The 19,469-nt window shown below is 43.9% G+C and overlaps 1 protein-coding gene across 3 annotated transcripts; it reads left to right on the top strand.

The window, feature by feature from the left end:
- The first annotated feature begins 4,100 nt into the window (after window positions 1–4,100).
- LOC138261110 (CUB domain-containing protein 2-like) lies at window positions 4,101–19,153 on the top strand. 3 transcript variants are annotated; one of them, XM_069209767.1, is made up of 5 exons: window positions 4,162–4,347; window positions 6,186–6,231; window positions 17,182–17,291; window positions 17,792–18,017; window positions 18,906–19,153. In XM_069209767.1, exons 1-5 carry the CDS (start codon window positions 4,282–4,284, stop codon window positions 18,908–18,910), a joined length of 453 nt encoding a protein of 150 aa, XP_069065868.1. In that variant the 5' UTR covers window positions 4,162–4,281; the 3' UTR covers window positions 18,911–19,153. The 3 variants fall into 3 exon arrangements, with proteins under 3 accessions (XP_069065867.1, XP_069065868.1, XP_069065866.1); XM_069209766.1 differs by lacking the exon at window positions 6,186–6,231 and having other exon boundaries at window positions 4,101–4,347; XM_069209765.1 differs by lacking the exons at window positions 4,162–4,347; window positions 6,186–6,231 and adding an exon at window positions 15,168–15,533.
- The last annotated feature ends 316 nt before the right edge of the window (window positions 19,154–19,469 follow it).

Genomic DNA, 19,469 nt, shown 5'->3' on the forward strand with positions numbered 1-19,469 from the left:
CCCTCCTTCCTAGTCCAGACTGTAAAAGTGTGGATGCAGCCACCTAATCCGTGAGCATCTTTCCTTCCATAGAGCTCTCAACAGTAGGCTGTTACCCCCTGACTGCACTGAAGCACTCAGGATCCGTCCTGTTTACCACATTCTAGGACCAACCCTCCATACAAAGCGTTGCTACATCACGGCTGCTTCCCTCGCATGGCTGTTGAGCCATGTGGTCTCCACACTACATCCACCGGCATTCAGTCTTCAATGTGCCTCAGGAAGACCTCGCCATGACAGCCATGAAATGTACGGAACTGTTACAATCTAATAAGCCTCTCCCTGGCATATGCCCACCTTGCTTCAGCAGCACGCCTGCCATGGCACGACTGGAACAAATCTCTCAAACTCACACGCCACACCAAACTCTTTCACACTAGTACCTCCTCCCCGTGCACCATAGCAACCACACATGTTAGTGTGCGCATGCAAGTGCTCCTGGAAACCACGATTGCACCACTGGCACTTTCATACCAGATGAAATTACATATCATTGCCCAAAATGTTTGGGGGGGAGGTCAAAGTAAGTGTGCGTGAGAGAATTAACATGACCATATATGAGGGGTACACCAAATGCAAATGGCCTATTCGAACAAGTGCTCACAATGTTATCACATACTCCAACAAAGGCAAAGGAAACTAAGTAGGTGAATTCTGAGATGCACCCCAAGGTAAGGTGATTCTCCTTAAATTTGAAACCTAGGAGGAAGTATTTCCTTGTTGTAAGACCCCAAGTACTCTAACAATTGCGTGTTCTGATGGACCAATAAAAACAGTGTATTAATAGTGGATAGTTGGCAATAAATCCAAGATGGGGCCATTCGTGAGAACAGAGTCTGCATTCTATAGGCCATGTCCTTTGCTGTAGAGTATTTCACACCAACTTTTAGATCAAAGGGCAGCGCAATGTGTGGTGGCACAGGAGAGGGAAGCAAAGATCTAAAGTTAGACTTGCAAGTTCTTTTTTAAACCATGCAAAGTCCACATAATGCAAAGTTTGCGACTTTTTTTTATATGTTGAGCATGTTTAGCAGTTCTTTGTGCAGCAGGAAAGTACTCCATCCCTTGTGAGATCCCATCATGGTCAGCAGGGTAGCACAAAAGGATGGGGCCTGTGCAGAATGTGATGAGGGATCCCGAGTCTGCCTTATCCTACAGATATTCTTGGTCATTGGGCTGAATGCGGTACCCCTTGATAGCTGGGGCGCAAACTGCACCATAGGGGCTGCAGGGGCCTGTGTTACGCCTTTGATCACAGCAAGTCCTGGGTCAGCCCTGCTCCTGCCTTGCACTATTATTTTTCAGAGCACGAATCCATACTGTTTAATGTACAATGTCCTGTGCAGCACCACCAGACACCTCGGTATGCCGTGCTTTGTACCCCACCCCCCCTAGGCCCACGCCTAATGCATGCAGGGCGTGGTTGCTGCCACCAGTAATGCTACGCAATGCACTGCCACAGAATGCACCCCTTACGAACATCCTGTTGCATGGCGTTTCCCTGGCATGGAAGCCCTCTTATACTATTGTGACCAAGAGTGAGACTGTCCGCAAAAGCGTGAAGGTCACACTGAACGAGTGAGACTTCAGTTACTTGAAAACATGCAGTTCGTGGAGGTAAATCACGTAATTGTGCACTTAATTCACTAATTAATTTTAATTCAGTTTGTTTCAGATCATAGAATCTGCTACTGACGGCTTCTCCCTGGACTCGCTGTTGTATTTGCTACAGCCGCCATCTCAGCCCCTTACTTTAGCTGCTGTACATTAAACCCCGACCACAGTCCGGCAATCAGTCAGGGGCCAACGTCAGGTGGTGGTGGAGAGGGTGGGGGGAGGTGCCCCCCCCACATCTCTGCACTTTACTTTAGCTGCTGTTCATTAGCACCCCCCCCCCCCCCCCCCCCGCCCGCCCACAGCTCCTGGCAAGTAACCAGGGGCCTATCTTCAGGTAGTGGTGGCGATGGGGGGTGCTTGGGGTGTTACCCCTCCCCCCAATAAATGTATTTTCAGGTAAATAATTTGGAACGGGGGCTTTCAGTTGGGTATTGTGAGGTGCCTGTCGGATTTCACCAGGAGTTGTTCCAGACACACTGACAGAAACCCACACACAGACTCTCCTCTGTCTCTATTTTGAAAGTCTGCAAAAATGTTGATTATTTTGCCAAATATTTTGTTGTCTTCTCTCACTTAGTAGTACCATGCCCATCCGCATCTCTCGTCCTTTCCACCGCCCCATGAACACCTCTCGTGCTCCCTACTTGTCCTATAATGTATTTGAAAATGCGCCCCACCACCAGGTACCTTAACAAAGGCCCCCGCTCCAGGGGGCCCCCTCAGCACAATACAGTGTGCACAGGCGACAGGCCCCTGACTGGGGGACAGGGTGGAGAGGGCCTCAAGGTACTTTGTAGTGAGGGGGGGGCCATCACGTTTTGTGAGGCCACTGCCCACTCACCCCCAGTCACAGATCTGGGTTTAATCCATCGTTCTTTTGCTCACCATGCCACCCCAGTTTGGACCCAGCCATATGCAAATCAGTCTTGACCCTGTTCCCCATGGGTCTGCAGCAGCAAGTAAACAATGTCCCCCTCGGTGGTCTTTCTTGGTCATTCTGTAAACTCGAAAGGGGCCCTGCAGATGCTGATGTGAGTTTAATAAATCCGAAAGAATACCTTATAATTATGTGGATTAATAACTTGGCCTTGTGAACACCTTTCTAATGCCCTAATTAATAAAGATTAAGCTATTTTAAATTCGAAAGGGCCAGCGTCCTTTGTTTATAGCGCCTCTGCCCTGCCCCGGAGCGCTGATAAACGCACCGCATCTCTTGGAATCACGTGACCTGGTGGGAAGCATCCCCAAAGCCTTAGCAGAGCCAGATAAGGGATTCCCCTTGAGATGGAGGGCTCCGAACACCCAAGGGCAAGGCAAAGCTTCAATTAACTTTCAGGGAGTGGTAGTCATAAAACATCATTAGAATAATGACGTGTTTCACATTTCGTGAATGGTATATTCTTTAGTAGCGGCCAGAGCTGCCGGACTTGGAGCTGGGGAACAACGTTCGAATCTGCGTTGGCTCCACATCCTGTTATTCTGGGCAAATCACATGGGGCAGATTTAAGAACCCCGTGGACACTTTAGCCATTAGTCTTTTTTTTTACGCTAAAGCGGCGCTAAGGTGGCCTTTACCCCTCGCCATATTTAGAAATGCGCCAGTTTGTACCCCCTTGTGCCACATTATGCCTATACCAGGCATAATATATGCAAGGGGGGTGTTCCCCTGTTAAAAGGCCTGAAAAATGGCGTAGTGAAATTTAAATAAGTTTATCCAACTTTATTCGTGCCTATAACCTGTAATTCCATTTGCAACTCTCGTGCAACGTTTTACACGTGTGTAATGTGATTCTTTTATATATAGAATGTTCTTACGCTGTCGGGTAATATAACTTTTAGTAAATAAATACACCTCTGAGTGTAAACAGGAGGCAAAACCAGTCGATGGTGTTGAAAAGAGTCCATTCCCAGGCAGAGGGGTGGGAGGGAGGGGTACAAGGCATCGTGGAAGGGCACGATGCCCTGAGAGCTTGAAACAAAAGAGAAAACTTTTGGTGACCCGTTAATACTTTTTTGGGGGGCTTCTTAGCATCACATGCAGGACACTCTGGTTAAATGTTTGCAGCCATGATTAGGCTTCTGAGAGAAAGTAAGAATTATATATGTGGGATTACAATACAGTATAACACGACGAATGAATATATGATCACACTTTCTTTACTAGCCGGGTGAAGTGGGGACCGCCTTATCCAAGACTCGTTTGAACCCCGGGTCAGTGACTTCATACCCCTAGATACACCTTGAAGCAATTCAGAAGGGAAGCTGGAATTTCCCAATGCAGGGGTCACCTCCTATTAAACAAAGACACTTCATATGAGAATGTGTCCCCATCCGAGGTTCGTTGTTTTTCGCCCAGCGCGATTACATGCGGTTTTCACACTTTCTTAGACACTCACTAGCCTCAGAATAGCTCCCTGCTGTCATTTCCCAGAAACTGAGGTCCATGGGATTGATTCGGACTCGGCGAATGCCCCTGGGTAGGGGGTGTGGTTCGAATGACAGAGTATAAAGGGCTTAAACCGGGGATGGCACCTCATACTTGGCCACTCCTGCGGCACGAAGCATCGCGCCCTCTGCCTGGCACGCGGCACCCGAGCCCCTGCTGTCTCAGAAACTGCTTGCACCATGCACGCCCTGGCACTGATGGGGCTGCTGGCACTCTGTGCCACCGGGTGGGCACTCCCTGCACTGGTAAGTCTTGCTTCAGCGGGAAGAGCGCTTCAGATTTTGTTTCTACCACTTCATGTGTCGGTTGTGTGTGTGTGGGCGAGGGGGAAAATCGGGTGTATTTAATGAATGTAAGCATTCGTCACTTTATTGTTTTAATCTAAGAAGTAGCTGGGCGAGCACGCCATCTCTTCCTCGGAAAACAAGGTGATGTTTACCAGTGCTTTAAATGGGTCGGTACTGTCCGGTACTGAGTGCCGGCACTTTTTTATTCTGAGGGAGAGTAGCTGCACTTCTCAAGAAAAAACGTCATACTTATAATTGGAGAGAACCGGCACTTCTCAGAAACAAGCAGTTACCGTGGTGCAGAGTACCTACGCTTCTATTTTTCCATGTCATGCACTGGTAATAACTACTCTTTTCAGATTGCACTCTCTGCGGGGAGTCCAAGTGCCCCTCTAGTTCCAGAACTGGGTGGACTCCACCAGAGCCAAACATCTTTCACTAGAGCGTTAGGGGGAGCGATACAGGCCTCTAGTGGCCGACTGCACATCACATCTGACGGGACAATATTCCTTCTTTGTCTCAGGGTCTCCTAGGCACCCTAGCCTTACCTCTTTGCTTTTTGGCAGGGGCGTGCCTACTTAATGGATCTAGAATTCCCACAAACATTTGTCCTAGTAGATAAACTTACAGACAGGTGTATTAATTTGTTACCAGAAACTTTATATAGACACCAAACTTTATTTAGGCACACATTCTTATGGATGTCACTGTAACAACTCACACCTATGCAGAAAGACGTACTGTGTGCATGTGTAGAAGGTTTTGGGAGACAACAGGCGCAATGACGTAATGCGCTCGCGTCGGCGTAACGTTACAGGGTGCGCAAGTTTAGGTTAGTCTGACGCTGCCTGGTAGAGGCGAGACTGCTTGTGAACTACGTTGTCCCTACCCGCGCGCCACAACGCTTTCACTAAAACTTTTGCTCTTGAGGTGCGCGTGTGGCGTGGTATATTATTGTTCTTAAAAACCCACCAATGGATGCTGGTGTTAAAAGAAGCATACAGTACACACTGCATCATTGTGACTTTACTTCAACAGCCATTATTTTGCAAATCTGAGCAGTCAAGCAGTTGTAGACCTCTGTGTTTTAAGTCTAGGTGGGAGTTACATTTTGTGCGTGACTGCTAGTGACATTTTGCACATATATTTCTGGATTATATAGGCTGCACTTGTGCTGGTGCAATTTGGCATTCCTGTTTCACTAGGGATGTCACCCGATCAGTATTTTACCAGCATGACTAGTATTTTCCTTCCAAGACAGGTAAAACAAAATAATAAAATGTGGCATTTTCCCACTTTTAAACATTACCTTAAAACAAGTCGAAAAGGTTTTTACTCAGTAAGATTATTCCTAATTGATTTTGAAAGCAACCAGAGACAAAATAACTGTTCAAAAGAAAGCATAGCATTTTACCCAAAATTGAAATGTTTGTACCCACCTCCTAGCCCCTTTAGAACCACAAACATACATACAGAAAGCTACTGTAAATATTGGGGCAAATATGTAACATGGACATTTGACAACAAATCTGCATACAACCTGTGCAACCTACGTAATCTAGGCCCTACATCGAAAGAGGAGTGAATGCCATGTTTAAGGAAGGGATATTTTGAATTCACAACACGCCTGTCTGTTGATGGGGATTATATAGGATTGCATTGATTTAACCCCTCCTGCTCAGGTTTCATATTGAGTAACTGCCCTCAAGTGCTGCATTTAGCATTAGCCTGTATGAGGCTTTTAGTTTCTTGAAATAAACCGTGGTTCCAAGTGATGATTTTTTTCCCCCCCCCAGAATCCTCTTTTGGAGAGAAATCATAGACTGAAGAGAGACCTGGAAGGTGAGCATAGTATGCTTGGGATACAGTTTGTAATAGATTTCTGCATATGTTTTACACTTTGTGGAACAGATACTCATTGGGGTAGAATATTTAATCTCCTGTGTTTTAATCAGATGTCTGCGACTATAAAAAAAAAATGGTACATTTGCCAGCTATCTTGAATTTCTATCTCTCTTTATTTTTTCACAAGGCTCATGATTTTTCCACAGCCTGGGAGTTTTTCATGTCATGGGACGTTTTGATCAGTGCCTTCTCATGATGCTTATAAATAAAGAGACTCGATTTTTAGAAACACAGGTTTCTTTACTATTTTGAGAAGAAGGGATACCTTGCATGGAGTGCAAGGAGGGATGACAGCAAATTGAAAATACTCTTTGTATTTTTGTGATACATACGGATGTTCCATACTTTTAAGAGTCATAGATAATGATGTATGTTTCCCCAAAATGGGTTGCTGGTCCTGGGGCGGGAGGGGAGAAGAGGCAGAAACCTCCATTGGTCGATGTGCTTGGTCAGTGCTCCTCCGAGCATCACTCCGACCAGTATACTCCACACATCTTGAAGGAGAATGACTAGATGGGAAAACTCATGTATGGCCTGTGTTAAGCAAAGGAGAGATGCCATGCCAAAATGCAAAATTATCATTTCCATATTAGATAAGGCACTTCTGCTGCACAAAATTGACTCTTCTCTATCTGTGCATTGAGATGAAATAAGTTTTGTGGTTACGTAACGTTACCTGAAGGTTTGAGCTCTCTCCAACGTAGTAGTCCATGTTCTGGGAGCTACACCCCAGCACTGTTCATCTGGTAGCACTATAGCATCTTTACAGTAATATCTAATTGACGCATTTGTAGTGTAGAATGATTCCCACGGGGTCCAGCATCTACCAGCAGAAATAACTGTTACAAGTGATCTGCAGCTTACATGGGAAATATCTGTTCCCAGTCCAGTTGCTATCGACTCGTCTTCTATTTATTTTAAGCACTGCAGTTTTCTAATTTTACTGTCTTTTCTTTATTCGTCTTGCAAACGGCAGTGTAGCTGAGTGACAATTAGATGCATCTAATCTGTAGCCAAGGACATGTTACCTGGTTACAGCATCCCAGTGCGTTGGGAAGCAGGGTTCCCATGTGGTCAGCACCTAGCAAGGGTGAGGTTGGCTAAGGTTGCAGCATTGTGCTCCATGTGGCCTTTCAGTCACTATTAGATTACCCTATGTGCTATGGTTTGACATCCAGCTGTACTGTAGAACTTCTCACATGGCATGACCCCCAAAGTGCAGTGCGGGAAGGTCTGTAGTGAAAAGGAGAGTCTTTCTCACTAATGTGTCAGACTAGACGACATACATTTTTTATTTCACAATGTGTGCTTACATTTTAATTAGGTATGCAAAACTCCCCATTTTGTTTCATAGTTCTGTCGCCTCCAATTAAGGGGTCTCGGTTAATTACACAATTACTCTACCCACCCAAACCCTGTTAAGCAAATACTTTGATCTTTAAATTAGCACTGGCAAATCCAGATGGTCGGCCTTCCCAGACTGCCTTCAGTTGTCTATGGCCGCTACACCCTCAGATGCCCGTGTGTAGCTTGACATGCTCAGGCTCAAGTGCCCAGGTAAACCATCCCAGGACCAGATATTGTGATCATGTGCCAGATATAGCAGACTATACACAGCCACAGTTTCTCGTGTTCATGTATGGTTTCACATTTCCATGCACAGCCACGACCACGGCTGTCCTGGTACAAATTTACATGCTCAGGTATTGAAGTTGCGGACCCGTGTAACCATCATGTGCCAGGTACATACACACATGCCCAGGTACTGCTATTTTATTCCTGAGACAGCCTTATATAACCAGGTGCAGGTTCCCATAGCTAGATATGGCACTTCTTGCGTAAATACATTCTCCTTTTGATAGATACTGCCTCACTTGCTAAGGGACCGTCACTGACAAGCACACACTGGAAAAAGCCTTGCTATGCTAAGAAACAGCCATTGTTTGCTACCTGCAGCCCCATATGCCCACCATCTTATTTATACCAGCCTCAGTTTACAGCGGTCCATGTTATACCACCTCATCAGCTCATGTAAAATTGCCACATAATCATGCTAGCTGCAGTCCCATATGACCAGGTCCTTCCATCATACCTCTGATACATCCTCATTGCACCAGCATCACCGGTATATGCCGTTAAAAGAGCAGGTCAGCTTGTTAAACAGGTGATTACAAATTTAGTAATGTTTGAAAACAAAGCAATTCCCACTAAACGAGAGACTCACAGCTTCAACATAACGGTAGAAATTCCACGCTGCATATCTTGATGTTGAGGTCTTAATTGTAGAGTTCGATCGTAAAACGCTCGTCACCAAGTGTTGTATTCTGTGTAGATTAATTCACGAAATCCATTCTTCAGTTCTTCCGAACAGATAAGTTTATTAAGACATAAATCAGGAAAAAAGACCTCAGCCACCGGCGCTACCAACCGACACTCTCCAACTCTCCTCTCCCTTCTCCTCGCATGTCCCCCGACCGTTCTATAAAGGAATCTACTAAGATTTCATTCTAAACTCAAGACACTACACCACCTCCCTCAATTCACTATTAAATAGATGTACAACATATGTATAAACTTAACTTTACAAGGTAACATTATAATTTTTTTTTTTATGTATGCGTATGCAACGTGTGTATATCATACTAATAACATTACAAGACATAATCTTTCATGTAAGAAGGACGTTTCCGAACACGTTGAGATTTGTATCCTTGTACAGATTCACTGCTTGAGGAGCTATTTTCTAAGCTCCTCCCCACCAACTCACTTTTTTTGATGGGAATGAACTTAGCTACTCTATTAAGGTTCCACACCCTATGATTCACAGCATTCCTAAATACCTTGATCACCTTAAAAGGTTGACTAAAACCAGATGAACCTAACTTCTTAGGAGACTTTATTTTAACACAGTCTCCCACTCTCACTACTGTCTCCTTAACAGCATTTCTCTCATCAAACACCACCTTCCTACTCAACATTTTCTCTTTCTCTCTCTCTCTCCATTCCCCAGTATTGTCAACTTGATTGTCAACCAATGTTCTTTTCTCAAAAACCCACAAAGGCATGATGTGAGTATTAGGTCTCCTTCCTCTAAACAATTTGAACGGCGAAACCCCAGTGGACGAATGCGGGGTAAAACGGTACTCCCTCACTTTTTGATATACAACACTTTCCCAATTACTGCCCGTCGATACTGCTAACTGTATACTTTCTTTCAACACCTTAATAAACCTTTCCACAACGCCATTACTTTCAGGATGGTATAAAGCAGCCCTTTTATGTCTTACCCCTCTTTCTTGAAGAAATTTCTCCATCTCATTGGAGACAAATTGTACACCATTGTCTAATAAATTGAAGAAGGAAACCCTTCTTTCTCAAATAAGCTTTATAAGAATCCCATGACAACTTTAGACTCTACTGAATTCACAATTTTTACTTCTGGCCAACGTGAAAACATGTCAATACATACTAAAACATATCTGTCACAAGAATGAAATTTTATGCCCCCCAAAATGTCAATTGAAATATCAGACCATGGGCCACTAGCTTGTTCTCTCACAACCATGGGTTGTGTCCTACACTTCAAACCCTTATCACACTGAGAGCATTCAACACAGTTTCTAACCAGTCTTTCAATTTCTATGTCCATGGCAGGCCACCAGTATCCTTCCCTTACTCTTTCTTTCATTTTGGCTATGCCCATATGACTAGCGTGAGCATGCTTTATCAACACATTCCTCACAGCAGCAGGTGGAATTAATTTTGTGCCCCTCATGAGTAGTACATCCAACACAGATAATTCATTCCTGATTTGCCAAAAGCCTCTCATACCTTCTTCACATTTATTTTTTTCACACCAAGTATTACATACATTAAACATAACCTTTATTAAAACATCATCCTTCTTCAACTCATCTTTCCATTGATCCTCAGAAATAATTCCTTCCGAAATCGCACACACTCTGATTTTCTCCTCAGAATCTTCACAATCATCCTCCAGCTCGCATCCAATCTCCACCAATCTTGAAAGACAATCAACCAAGACATTGTCCACACCAGGGATATATGTCACCTCGAAGTTAAATTCCTGTAATGCCACAACCCACTTACGTTTCCTATGAGACACTAGGTCAATCCCTTTCTTACCAAATACTTCCTTCAGTGGTTTGTGGTCAGTTTTAACCAAAAACTTCCTTCACCACAAAAACTTCCTTAGTTTGCATACCGACCAATACACAGCAAGCGCCTCCTTTTCAACCACAGAATAGTTATACTCAGCTCCTCTCAATGCACGTGAACTAAATAAAATTGTCCGTTCTAGTCCATTCTTCCTTTGCATTAGCACTGCTCCTAAACCTTTGGAACTGGCATCAGTCACAACCCAAGTCTCATCTCTACAGTCAAAGCTACCTAGATTTGGAGCTGAATTCAAGCATTGCTTCAAAAAACAAAATTCTTCTTCACAATGTTCTGTCCAACGGAACTCCTTCCCTTTACGCAAAAGTTCTCTTATGGGTGTAGTATTTTGAGCCATGTTGTGAATGAACTTACTATAAAACTCAGTCATACCCAAAAATGTAAATACTTCCTCCTTAGTTTGAGGAGATCTCATACTGTTGATGGTATTGACTAAGTCATTTTTTGGTCTAATCCCAGTGCTGCTTATGATATGACCCAAATACTCAATTTCTGCAACATTAAATTTACATTTTGTTTTCTTCAGAGTCAAACCTGCATCCTTCAGCTTTGACAATACTGCTCTCACCCGCACATCATGTCCTTTTTCAGACGAAGCCACAATTAATACATCATCTTGGTAAACTCTGACTCTTTCTAAACCCTTCAGAATATGTTCCATGCTTCTTTGAAACACAGCAGCAGCTGAAATCAACCCAAACGGCATTCTTGTGTATTTGAATGTACCAAACGGTGTAACAAAAGCAGTTAATTCCTGACAGTCTGGATGTAACTTTATCTGATGATAGGCGGATGCCAAATCTAGTGACGAAAAATGCTTGGCACCATCTAAGAAGCACAACAACTCACATATATTGGGCAGAGGGTAGTGATCCACTACCACCATTTTGTTCAACTCTTTCAAATCTACACATAATCTCACCTCCCCATTACCCTTGCAAGCCATAACTACTGGAGACAACCACTCTGTAGCCTCCACCTTCTGTATAATCCCTTCACTAACCAACCTATCCAACTCCATCTTCATACTGTCTCGCACTGATAACGGTACCCCTCTAACTTTAGCTATTTTTGGATTAGCATTGGAGTTCAACTTTATTAAGTGCAAATCATTCTTAAGACATCCAATCTTTTTGTTAAATACTTCTGGGAATTCTTTCATCCAAGACATACTACTTTCTTGCTCACTACTTGATGAATTTTCCCCTAGCACATTAACAGAATCAACGGACAGAGAGCTAGCAATACTCTTCCTACTACACACAGGGAAGTCAGCATTTGGATCTAAAATTACGTTTAGACCTCGCTGGTGTAACCAGCTTATTAGAGAATCACCCTTCATAGAAATATATATCTTTCCAGAAATAATTATGTCACTAAACTCAATGGTTCCCCAAAAATATCCCAGAAGAGGTATTGGAACACCCCCATAACCTCTAGGTTTGATGTCCGGTTTGAATATTTGAACATGCCCAGCCAATTTATGATCATAAAATGTCTTTGGAATCAAAGTTATCTTGGCTCCTGAATCAAACAGCATTTTAACAATATTCCCGTTGACTTTGACTTCTTCTAATGGGCCATTTGGAGAAAAACCTTTAACTTGAAAAATATTGTAACTTTCCTCCGGATTTCCTTCACTTAAATCAATTTCTTGAACTTTCTTCAAGCTTCTTGTAGATCTGCAACATCTGGTGAAGTGTCCCTTCTTCCCACAGGATTTACACATAGCTTTCCACCCAGGACATCCTTTATTGGTTGCGAAATGGCCTTCATTGCCACATCTGAAGCACTTCCCTTGGTGAAATCCACTGACAGTCTTACTAGACTCAATATTTTTGTTGGCAACTTTAGATTTTTGTATGGTATGTATAAAGTCTCCCTTTCCAGTTTCAAAACCACTTGAAGTCGAAGGCAATTCCTTCCTTAAAACTTCCGTACAGGCTTTCGCATGTTCAACATTCTTAGCAGCCAACACCACGTCTTGTAAAGGATTGTGTTTATGCCTCATGCTCTCCCAGGCTTTTTCATAAGAACTACCTAGCATTAACTGATCTCTTAGCCTCTCCTCTAAGGAAGATCCAAAATTACATGTAGAAGCTAACTTGCGTAATTCTGTTATATATTGTTCAATTGTTTCCCCTGAACGTTGAGTGCGTCTCCCAAAATGAAATCTCTCAAGAACGGTACTGATTTTGGGTAGATAGTGCACGTCCAATTTTTTAATACAAATCTCAAATTCATTCAGGTTAGTGGCCTCTTGGTCTTGAAGTTCTGGAAGATGTTCAAAAATGTCTTGCCCTTCTGACCCTAAGTAATGCATTAGAAGGGAGGTTCTTCTTTCGGCACTTAAAGACGTACCACACACTCTGGCATAATGTGAGAATACTTTTTTCCATTTCAACCATTGGATTGGTGGTTCACTTGGGGAGGATAAAAAAAATGGTGGAGCAGATACATTCTGCATTATCAATTTTCGATGAAAAGACAAAAAAAATAGAAGAGAAAAAACACAAGAAAATATATGATAGTTGAATTCCAATAGTAATAAGAAATCACTATATCCTTCTCTTTATTAAAAAAAAAAAAATGGCAGCCAAAAGAATTCACAGGAGTTGCAGGTTAGCGTACCAGACTCTAGTAAAAGAAATATAGTCTCTTGTCTATTTCCATGTTGCTCATGTTGAGTTGAGGAGTTAAGACAAAAAAAAAAACACGAGAGAGAGAGGATGGCACGTGCGCTTGCTTGACTGAAAAGTGTCACGAGACCACTATCGGTGAGCGCGAGGTATATGCAATCCGTTAAAAGAGCAGGTCAGCTTGTTAAACAGGTGATTCCAAATTTAGTAATGTTTGAAAACAAAGGAATTCCCACTAAACGAGAGACTCACAGCTTCAACATAACGGTAGAAATTCCACGCTGCATATCTTGATGTTGAGGTCTTAATTGTAGAATTCAATCGTAAAACGCTCGTCGCCAAGTGTTGTATTCTGTGTAGATTAATTCACGAAATCCATTCTTCAGTTCTTCCGAAGAGATAAGTTTATTAAGACATAAATCAGGAAAAAAGACCTCAGCCACCGGCGCTACCAACCGACACTCTCCAACTCTCCTCTCCCTTCTCCTTGCACGTCCCCCGACCGTTCTATAAAGGAATCTACTAAGATTCCATTCTAAACTCAAGACACTACACCACGCATAGAAATAACTCCCATGAATAAGCCACTGAAGCAAGCAGGTGCAACTGCACCCCATCAGAAATACATTAGTAGTAAAATAGCACTCTCATATGCCAACAACAAGGTTCATTCTTTTCACAGCTTCCAATCAATATTAACATCCTGCAAGGAAATGCCTCCTTGGCATGGTTACCCCCTGACTTTTTGCCTTTGCTGATGCTAAGTTTCGATTTGAAAGTGTGCTGAGGCCTGCTAACCAGGCCCCAGCACCAGTGTTCTTTCCCTAACCTGTTCTTTTGTTTCCACAATTGGCACACCCTGGTATCCAGGTAAGTCCCTTGTAACTGGTACCCCTGGTACCAAGGGCCCTGATGCCAGGGAAGGTCTCTAAGGGCTGCAGCATATCTTATGCCACCCTGGGGACCCCTCACTCAGCACAGACACACTGCTTGCCAGCTTGTGTGTGCTGGTGAGGACAAAACGAGTAAGTCGACATGGCACTCCCCTCAGGGTGCCATGCCAACCTCATACTGCCTATGCAGTATAGATAAGTCACCCCTCTAGCAGGCCTGACAGCCCTAAGGCAGGGTGCACTATACCATAGGTGAGGGCACCAGTGCATGAGCACTGTGCCCCTACAGTGTCTAAGCAAAACCTTAGCCATAAGAGTATATGGTCTGGGAGTCTGTCATGCACGAACTCCACAGCACCATAATGGCTACACTGAAAACTGTGAAGTTTGGTATCAAACTTCTCAGAACAATAAATGCACACTGATGCCAGTGTACATTTTATTGTAACATACACCCCAGAGGGCACCTTAGAGGTGCCCCCTGAAACCTTAACCAACTACTGTGTAGGCTGACTGGTTTTAGCAGCCTGCCACACTCGAGACATGTTGCTGGCCACATGGGGAGAGTGCCTTTGTCACTCTGTGGCTAGTAACAAAGCCTGTACTGGGTGGAGATGCTTATCACCTCCCCCTTGCAGGAACTGTAACACCTGGCGGTGAGCCTCAAAGGCTCACCCCCTTTGTTACAGGACCCCAGGGCATTCCAGCTAGTGGAGTTGCCCGCCCCCTCCGGCCGCGGCCCCACTTTTGGCGGCAAGGCCGGAGGAGATAATGAGAAAAACAAGGAGGAGTCACTGGCCAGTCAGGACAGCCCCTAAGGCAACCTGAGCTGAGGTGACTCTGACTTTTAGAAATCCTTCATCTTGCAGATGGAGGATTCCCCCAATAGGGATAGGAATGTGACCCCCTCCCCTTGGGAGGAGGCACAAAGAGGATGTAGCCACCCTCAGGGCTAGTAGCCATTGGTTACTGCCCTCCCAGACCTAAACACACCCCTAAATTCTGTATTTAGGGGCTCCCCAGAACCTAGGAACTCAGATTCCTGCAACCTAAGAAGAAGAGGACTGCTAAGCTGAAAAACCCTGCAGAGAAGACGGAGACACCAACTGCTTTGGCCCCAGCTCTACCGTCCTGTCTCCCCACTTCTAAAGACACTGCTCCAGCGACGCTCTCCCCAGGGACCAGCGACCTCTGAATCCTCAGAGGACTGCCCTGCCCTCTCAGTCCATCACTTCAGCAAAAACCACCACCACTACCACTCCAACCACCACAACACCTACGACCACCGGCACTCCAAGTACGACGATGAAGACCACAACCACCACCACAGCAGCAACAACCACCACCCCCACTTCAGCGACCTCCACCACTGTAAAGGCTCCCACTGCGTTGATGAAGATAATTACCAGCACTCCAACGACAACGACCAAAACAACTGAAACTACAACCACAAAGGCAACAACAACTCCAACTACTCTGGGAACTACCACCACTGTTTCCAATGATCGAGGTAGGTATTACAACCACAACCTGAAAACACGTGGGTCCCAATCACAAAGGGCCTCTGTACTCGTGTTGGAGGCACTGCATTCATGGTGGGGGGATTGCCCTTGTGGTGGGGCCTCCATAATGAGAAACTGCAGTGCAAAGGCCCTGCCAATAATGCGCCCCCCCTCGCGATGACTGCGGCGCCTTCGCCATGAGTGTAGAGGCTCTTTGAGAATCGGGCCCTTGGGCTTAAAGTTGCAATAACCTTTGCTTTATTTCACAGTTTTACTACTGAGTTGACATTGTTACAAATTTAAAAGGAGAACCACAGGATTCTGAATCTTCAATATATTATACAACTTTACAACGTGGACCACACAACTAAAAAGTTAGGAAGGTGGTTTCATCTGCAAAGCTGACTCAATAGCCATAAAACATATTTATGTGTCTTTTTCTGAATTTTGTCTTTTTCCATCACATCAGTATTTTTTCAGTGAAGTGTTAGAATGGTTCTGTTTTAGTGTGCTGTCACTATAATAAGAACAGCTCCCTGTGTGCCATCATTGTAATAAGAGCATCCAGTGTGCTGCTAATGGGCTCTCGCTGCAATCGGAGCATATTCCAGTGTGTTAGGTACCTCCATATCATTGCATCGTTCTGGAGCTGCTTCTTCCTGGAGAAGACAACATATCAGCTCACATTAGCTCAAGCTCGGTGGCCAGATCTAGCTTTGGGTGGGAGCAATAGACTCTGGGTGCAAGGAAATATGAGGCATGCAAACACTGAACAGAGTAGAGGATGCTGATTACATTCCTTTACTGGGGTGCGGTTGAGTCTACAATCTCCACATAAACAGATATTCCATGCAGCCAACGAAGACTTGGTGTTTGTGAATGTGTGGTAAGTCAGGCTCAGAAAGCGTAAAGTAGCAGGTATTCAGAAACAAGAGCTGCCACTGGAAGAGGGAAACTTGGTTCTAATATAGGAAGGGGTGATCCCTCAGACAGAAGGTGTTGTGCATCATTAGAGCCACAGTTTCCTTTGAATATTAACTTGATTGACCAAGGTGTTTCCATTCCCTTTATGTGTTTCTGGTGGGGAGGGGGGAGATGGGGGGGGGTGCAGCAGACAGTGGCTTTCTTCCATTTAGTGCAAATGATGAATGTGGATGAATGATCCTTAGGCAATGTATCCATTAAAATCATATTGAAACATTGCTGTAGAGCAGACCAGTTTTTGGGAAAACAGGTATTTGCCAAAATAGTCACCTGTGCACAATGTCAGCCAGTTCTAGGGCAATAGACCAAGATCAGTTGGGAGTGGGAGGGACGGTTAATAAAAAAATGGTACAAAAATATAGCTCTGCAAAAATATGGAATCCACAGTTTAGACTACCATTATATCTTCAAGTTAGGCAAAGTTAACAATAGTAAATCTGTACTTTCCTATATGTTTGTTATTGTGACATAGAAGCCAGGGTGCTGAATAAAAACATCTAACAGACATAAAGGGCTTCAGAAGTGGTCTGTTCCCTCAACTCTGCAAGAAACGATGGCTTGTGCATGATGTTAAAGCATACCTGTGAGGTTGCCTGCTTTGTCATAGGAGAACCCATGAAGGTTACCTTCTGTATGTGTCAATGATGAGTAAAATTTTAAATGTTCTTGCAGCTTGTGGTGGCACACTGACGGCTAAGTCTGGAGAAATAACCACCCCATACTATCCTCTGCAGTACCCAAGATCTACACAGTGCACCTGGATCATCAGAGCCACTAAACTGGTAAGAGAGGTTCACACTTAGACTCTTCAATGCATCCAAAGGCACATCCTCCTATTAACATCAATACCAGGGTGGCTATCAATTCTGTTGGTGGGGCTCAGACCGGTCATCCCAGGATGTTTCATAATATATGTTTGTTATTCAAGTCACGTGTCCTATGTGACTTGTCATGGTTTAGTCAAACTCTCCAGGATTTTGTGATTTGCCCCAAAATTCACAAAATGGCAATTTTTGTAAAAAAATGTAAGGAAGGCAAGGGTTAACAAGGTAAGAAAATAACAGTAATCGAGAATAGATTACGTTCATCTTCCACACAGACACACCATGTAATGGCCACACAGCGACACCTCTTGGTGGGAATGAAAGATCTGCTGTTATTTACATAAGTAATGTGCCCCACACTGCCTCCTGCTGGTGGGTGGTACTAAAAGGGCTGCTTTGCTGGAATACAATAATCATTTGCTTTGTGGTATTTAACGGTGCCTTTCCCTTTCTCACAGGTGAACATAACATTTGTAGATTTTGAGTTGGAAAGTGGCATGAATTGTACGTTCGACTTCATGAAGTTTGATGACCTATCTGAAATTCCAGTATACATTCCGAAAAGCAAATACTGCGGCACTGTTGCACCCAACACTTGGGTGTCTTTCAGAAGCTCTGTGCAAATAATCTTCTCCAGTGACAGAACTGTGCAGATGAGGGGGTTTAAACTACGTTACACTGCAGGTAAGACCACAGCCCTTGCTAGGTTCAGACTTTTTGAACAAAACGTAATACTCAAGACCACCTTTGGTCCCTTGTTTTGATTGGCTGGTGGACATTGTCTCTGAACTCATCCAAACACCAACAGGCAGCTCGGGTCGCGGTATGTGCTGTACAGTGTTCACGCATGTTGCATTTCACTGTAGTTGCAGTGGTTGGCACAGGATTAATGTTAGTACCAGAATGTGTTCTGTACAATGGAGGGTGAACACCATGATGACTGTCAAAAGCATTGGCCCTCATCTGTCTGAATTGCCATTGGATTCTACTCTGTATTACTTTCCTCCAGAAAATGGAGGATTTTCATTTCCCTCCAAACTCTGAAAGTGGTTGGTGATGGTAGTTGCTGTGCCAGATGTCTCAAGTTGTTCAGTGTCAATTCTGTGTAGCAACCGTAGTCATAGTTTTTGCTTTCTGGACCTGCCGAGGTGAAACATAGATCCACGAAGCGTCTGCACCGCAGGGGCTGATAGAACTTCAGGACCTTCCGCTTGGCCAAGCTCTTTGTGTAGCCCTCATCTGGCCTGCTTGTGGGAGGAGGGGAGTGGATATTATGGATGGTGGGAACCCCCAGGGCCCTTCACTCTGCCTTCCAGGGCTCCTGCCATTCTGTGTTGTGGGAGTGTGTGCCTGTATGTCCTCCACGTTCTGGGAAAAGCAAAAGTACCAGTACCAGAATGTAAAGAAGAACCTGGGCTTGCTCACATTTCTATACCTGACAAGGGGCCGACATGGAGCAGCTGAGATCTTTGCATTAGATTCTTCCAGGTGCTATGCGTATTTCTAATTCCTGCTGCAGGAGGAAGAAAGAAAGACTTCATAACACTAACTCATTTTTATTTTCTGTTCTAGAATAACCATGACAAGCGCACTGCACAAAAGAGCGCTCTGCAACAATGGAGAATTTGGCCAGACCCAGCCTTTGGTACACACGTTTCCAAAGAAGAGAAGAATTGTCCATTTGATGGATTTATAGCATCTGCTGCGTTAATTCCAACGCTTTTGCTTCGCTTAATGTAGATTGTATGAAAAACTGTGTGTGTTATTTAATGTTTTTTTCATAATATACATAGTTTAATAAAATATCACTTTTCTACAAATTTCTTGTGAAAATATTTTTGTTTAATGAAACCATGGACTGTTCGTGCCTTTATATGGAGAGATATATATCACGAACGCAGACCCAAAGTGATAGAGCAGTGTGACAAAACCCAAACAGTAATTACAAATTGAGACAATTTTCTTTATAAAACATTCTAGAAATCAAAAATGTTTAGCAGTTTAGAATCCATATTTTATTTCTCATATTATTTGTATCCAGCCTTGCATTAAGGCAATGGTATTACTAACATTTACAATAGGAATAGAAAAGTGGAACTGAATGTACCAGAATGGGAATTATTACTAGAAACATCA

The sequence above is a fragment of the Pleurodeles waltl genome, chromosome 10, assembly GCF_031143425.1.
Source record: "Pleurodeles waltl isolate 20211129_DDA chromosome 10, aPleWal1.hap1.20221129, whole genome shotgun sequence".
In the NCBI taxonomy this organism is placed as follows: domain Eukaryota; kingdom Metazoa; phylum Chordata; class Amphibia; order Caudata; family Salamandridae; genus Pleurodeles; species Pleurodeles waltl.

What these genes read in the sequence shown, in the direction of transcription:
- LOC138261110 (XM_069209765.1), top strand. Translation starts at nt 15,329, where the DNA reads ATGAAGACCACAACCACCACCACAGCAGCAACAACCACCACCCCCACT. An exon ending in CACTGTTTCCAATGATCGAG is followed by an intron (nt 15,534 to 17,181) that starts GTAGGTATTACA and finishes ATGTTCTTGCAG; the next exon opens with CTTGTGGTGGCACACTGACG. An exon ending in TCATCAGAGCCACTAAACTG is followed by an intron (nt 17,292 to 17,791) that starts GTAAGAGAGGTT and finishes CCTTTCTCACAG; the next exon opens with GTGAACATAACATTTGTAGA.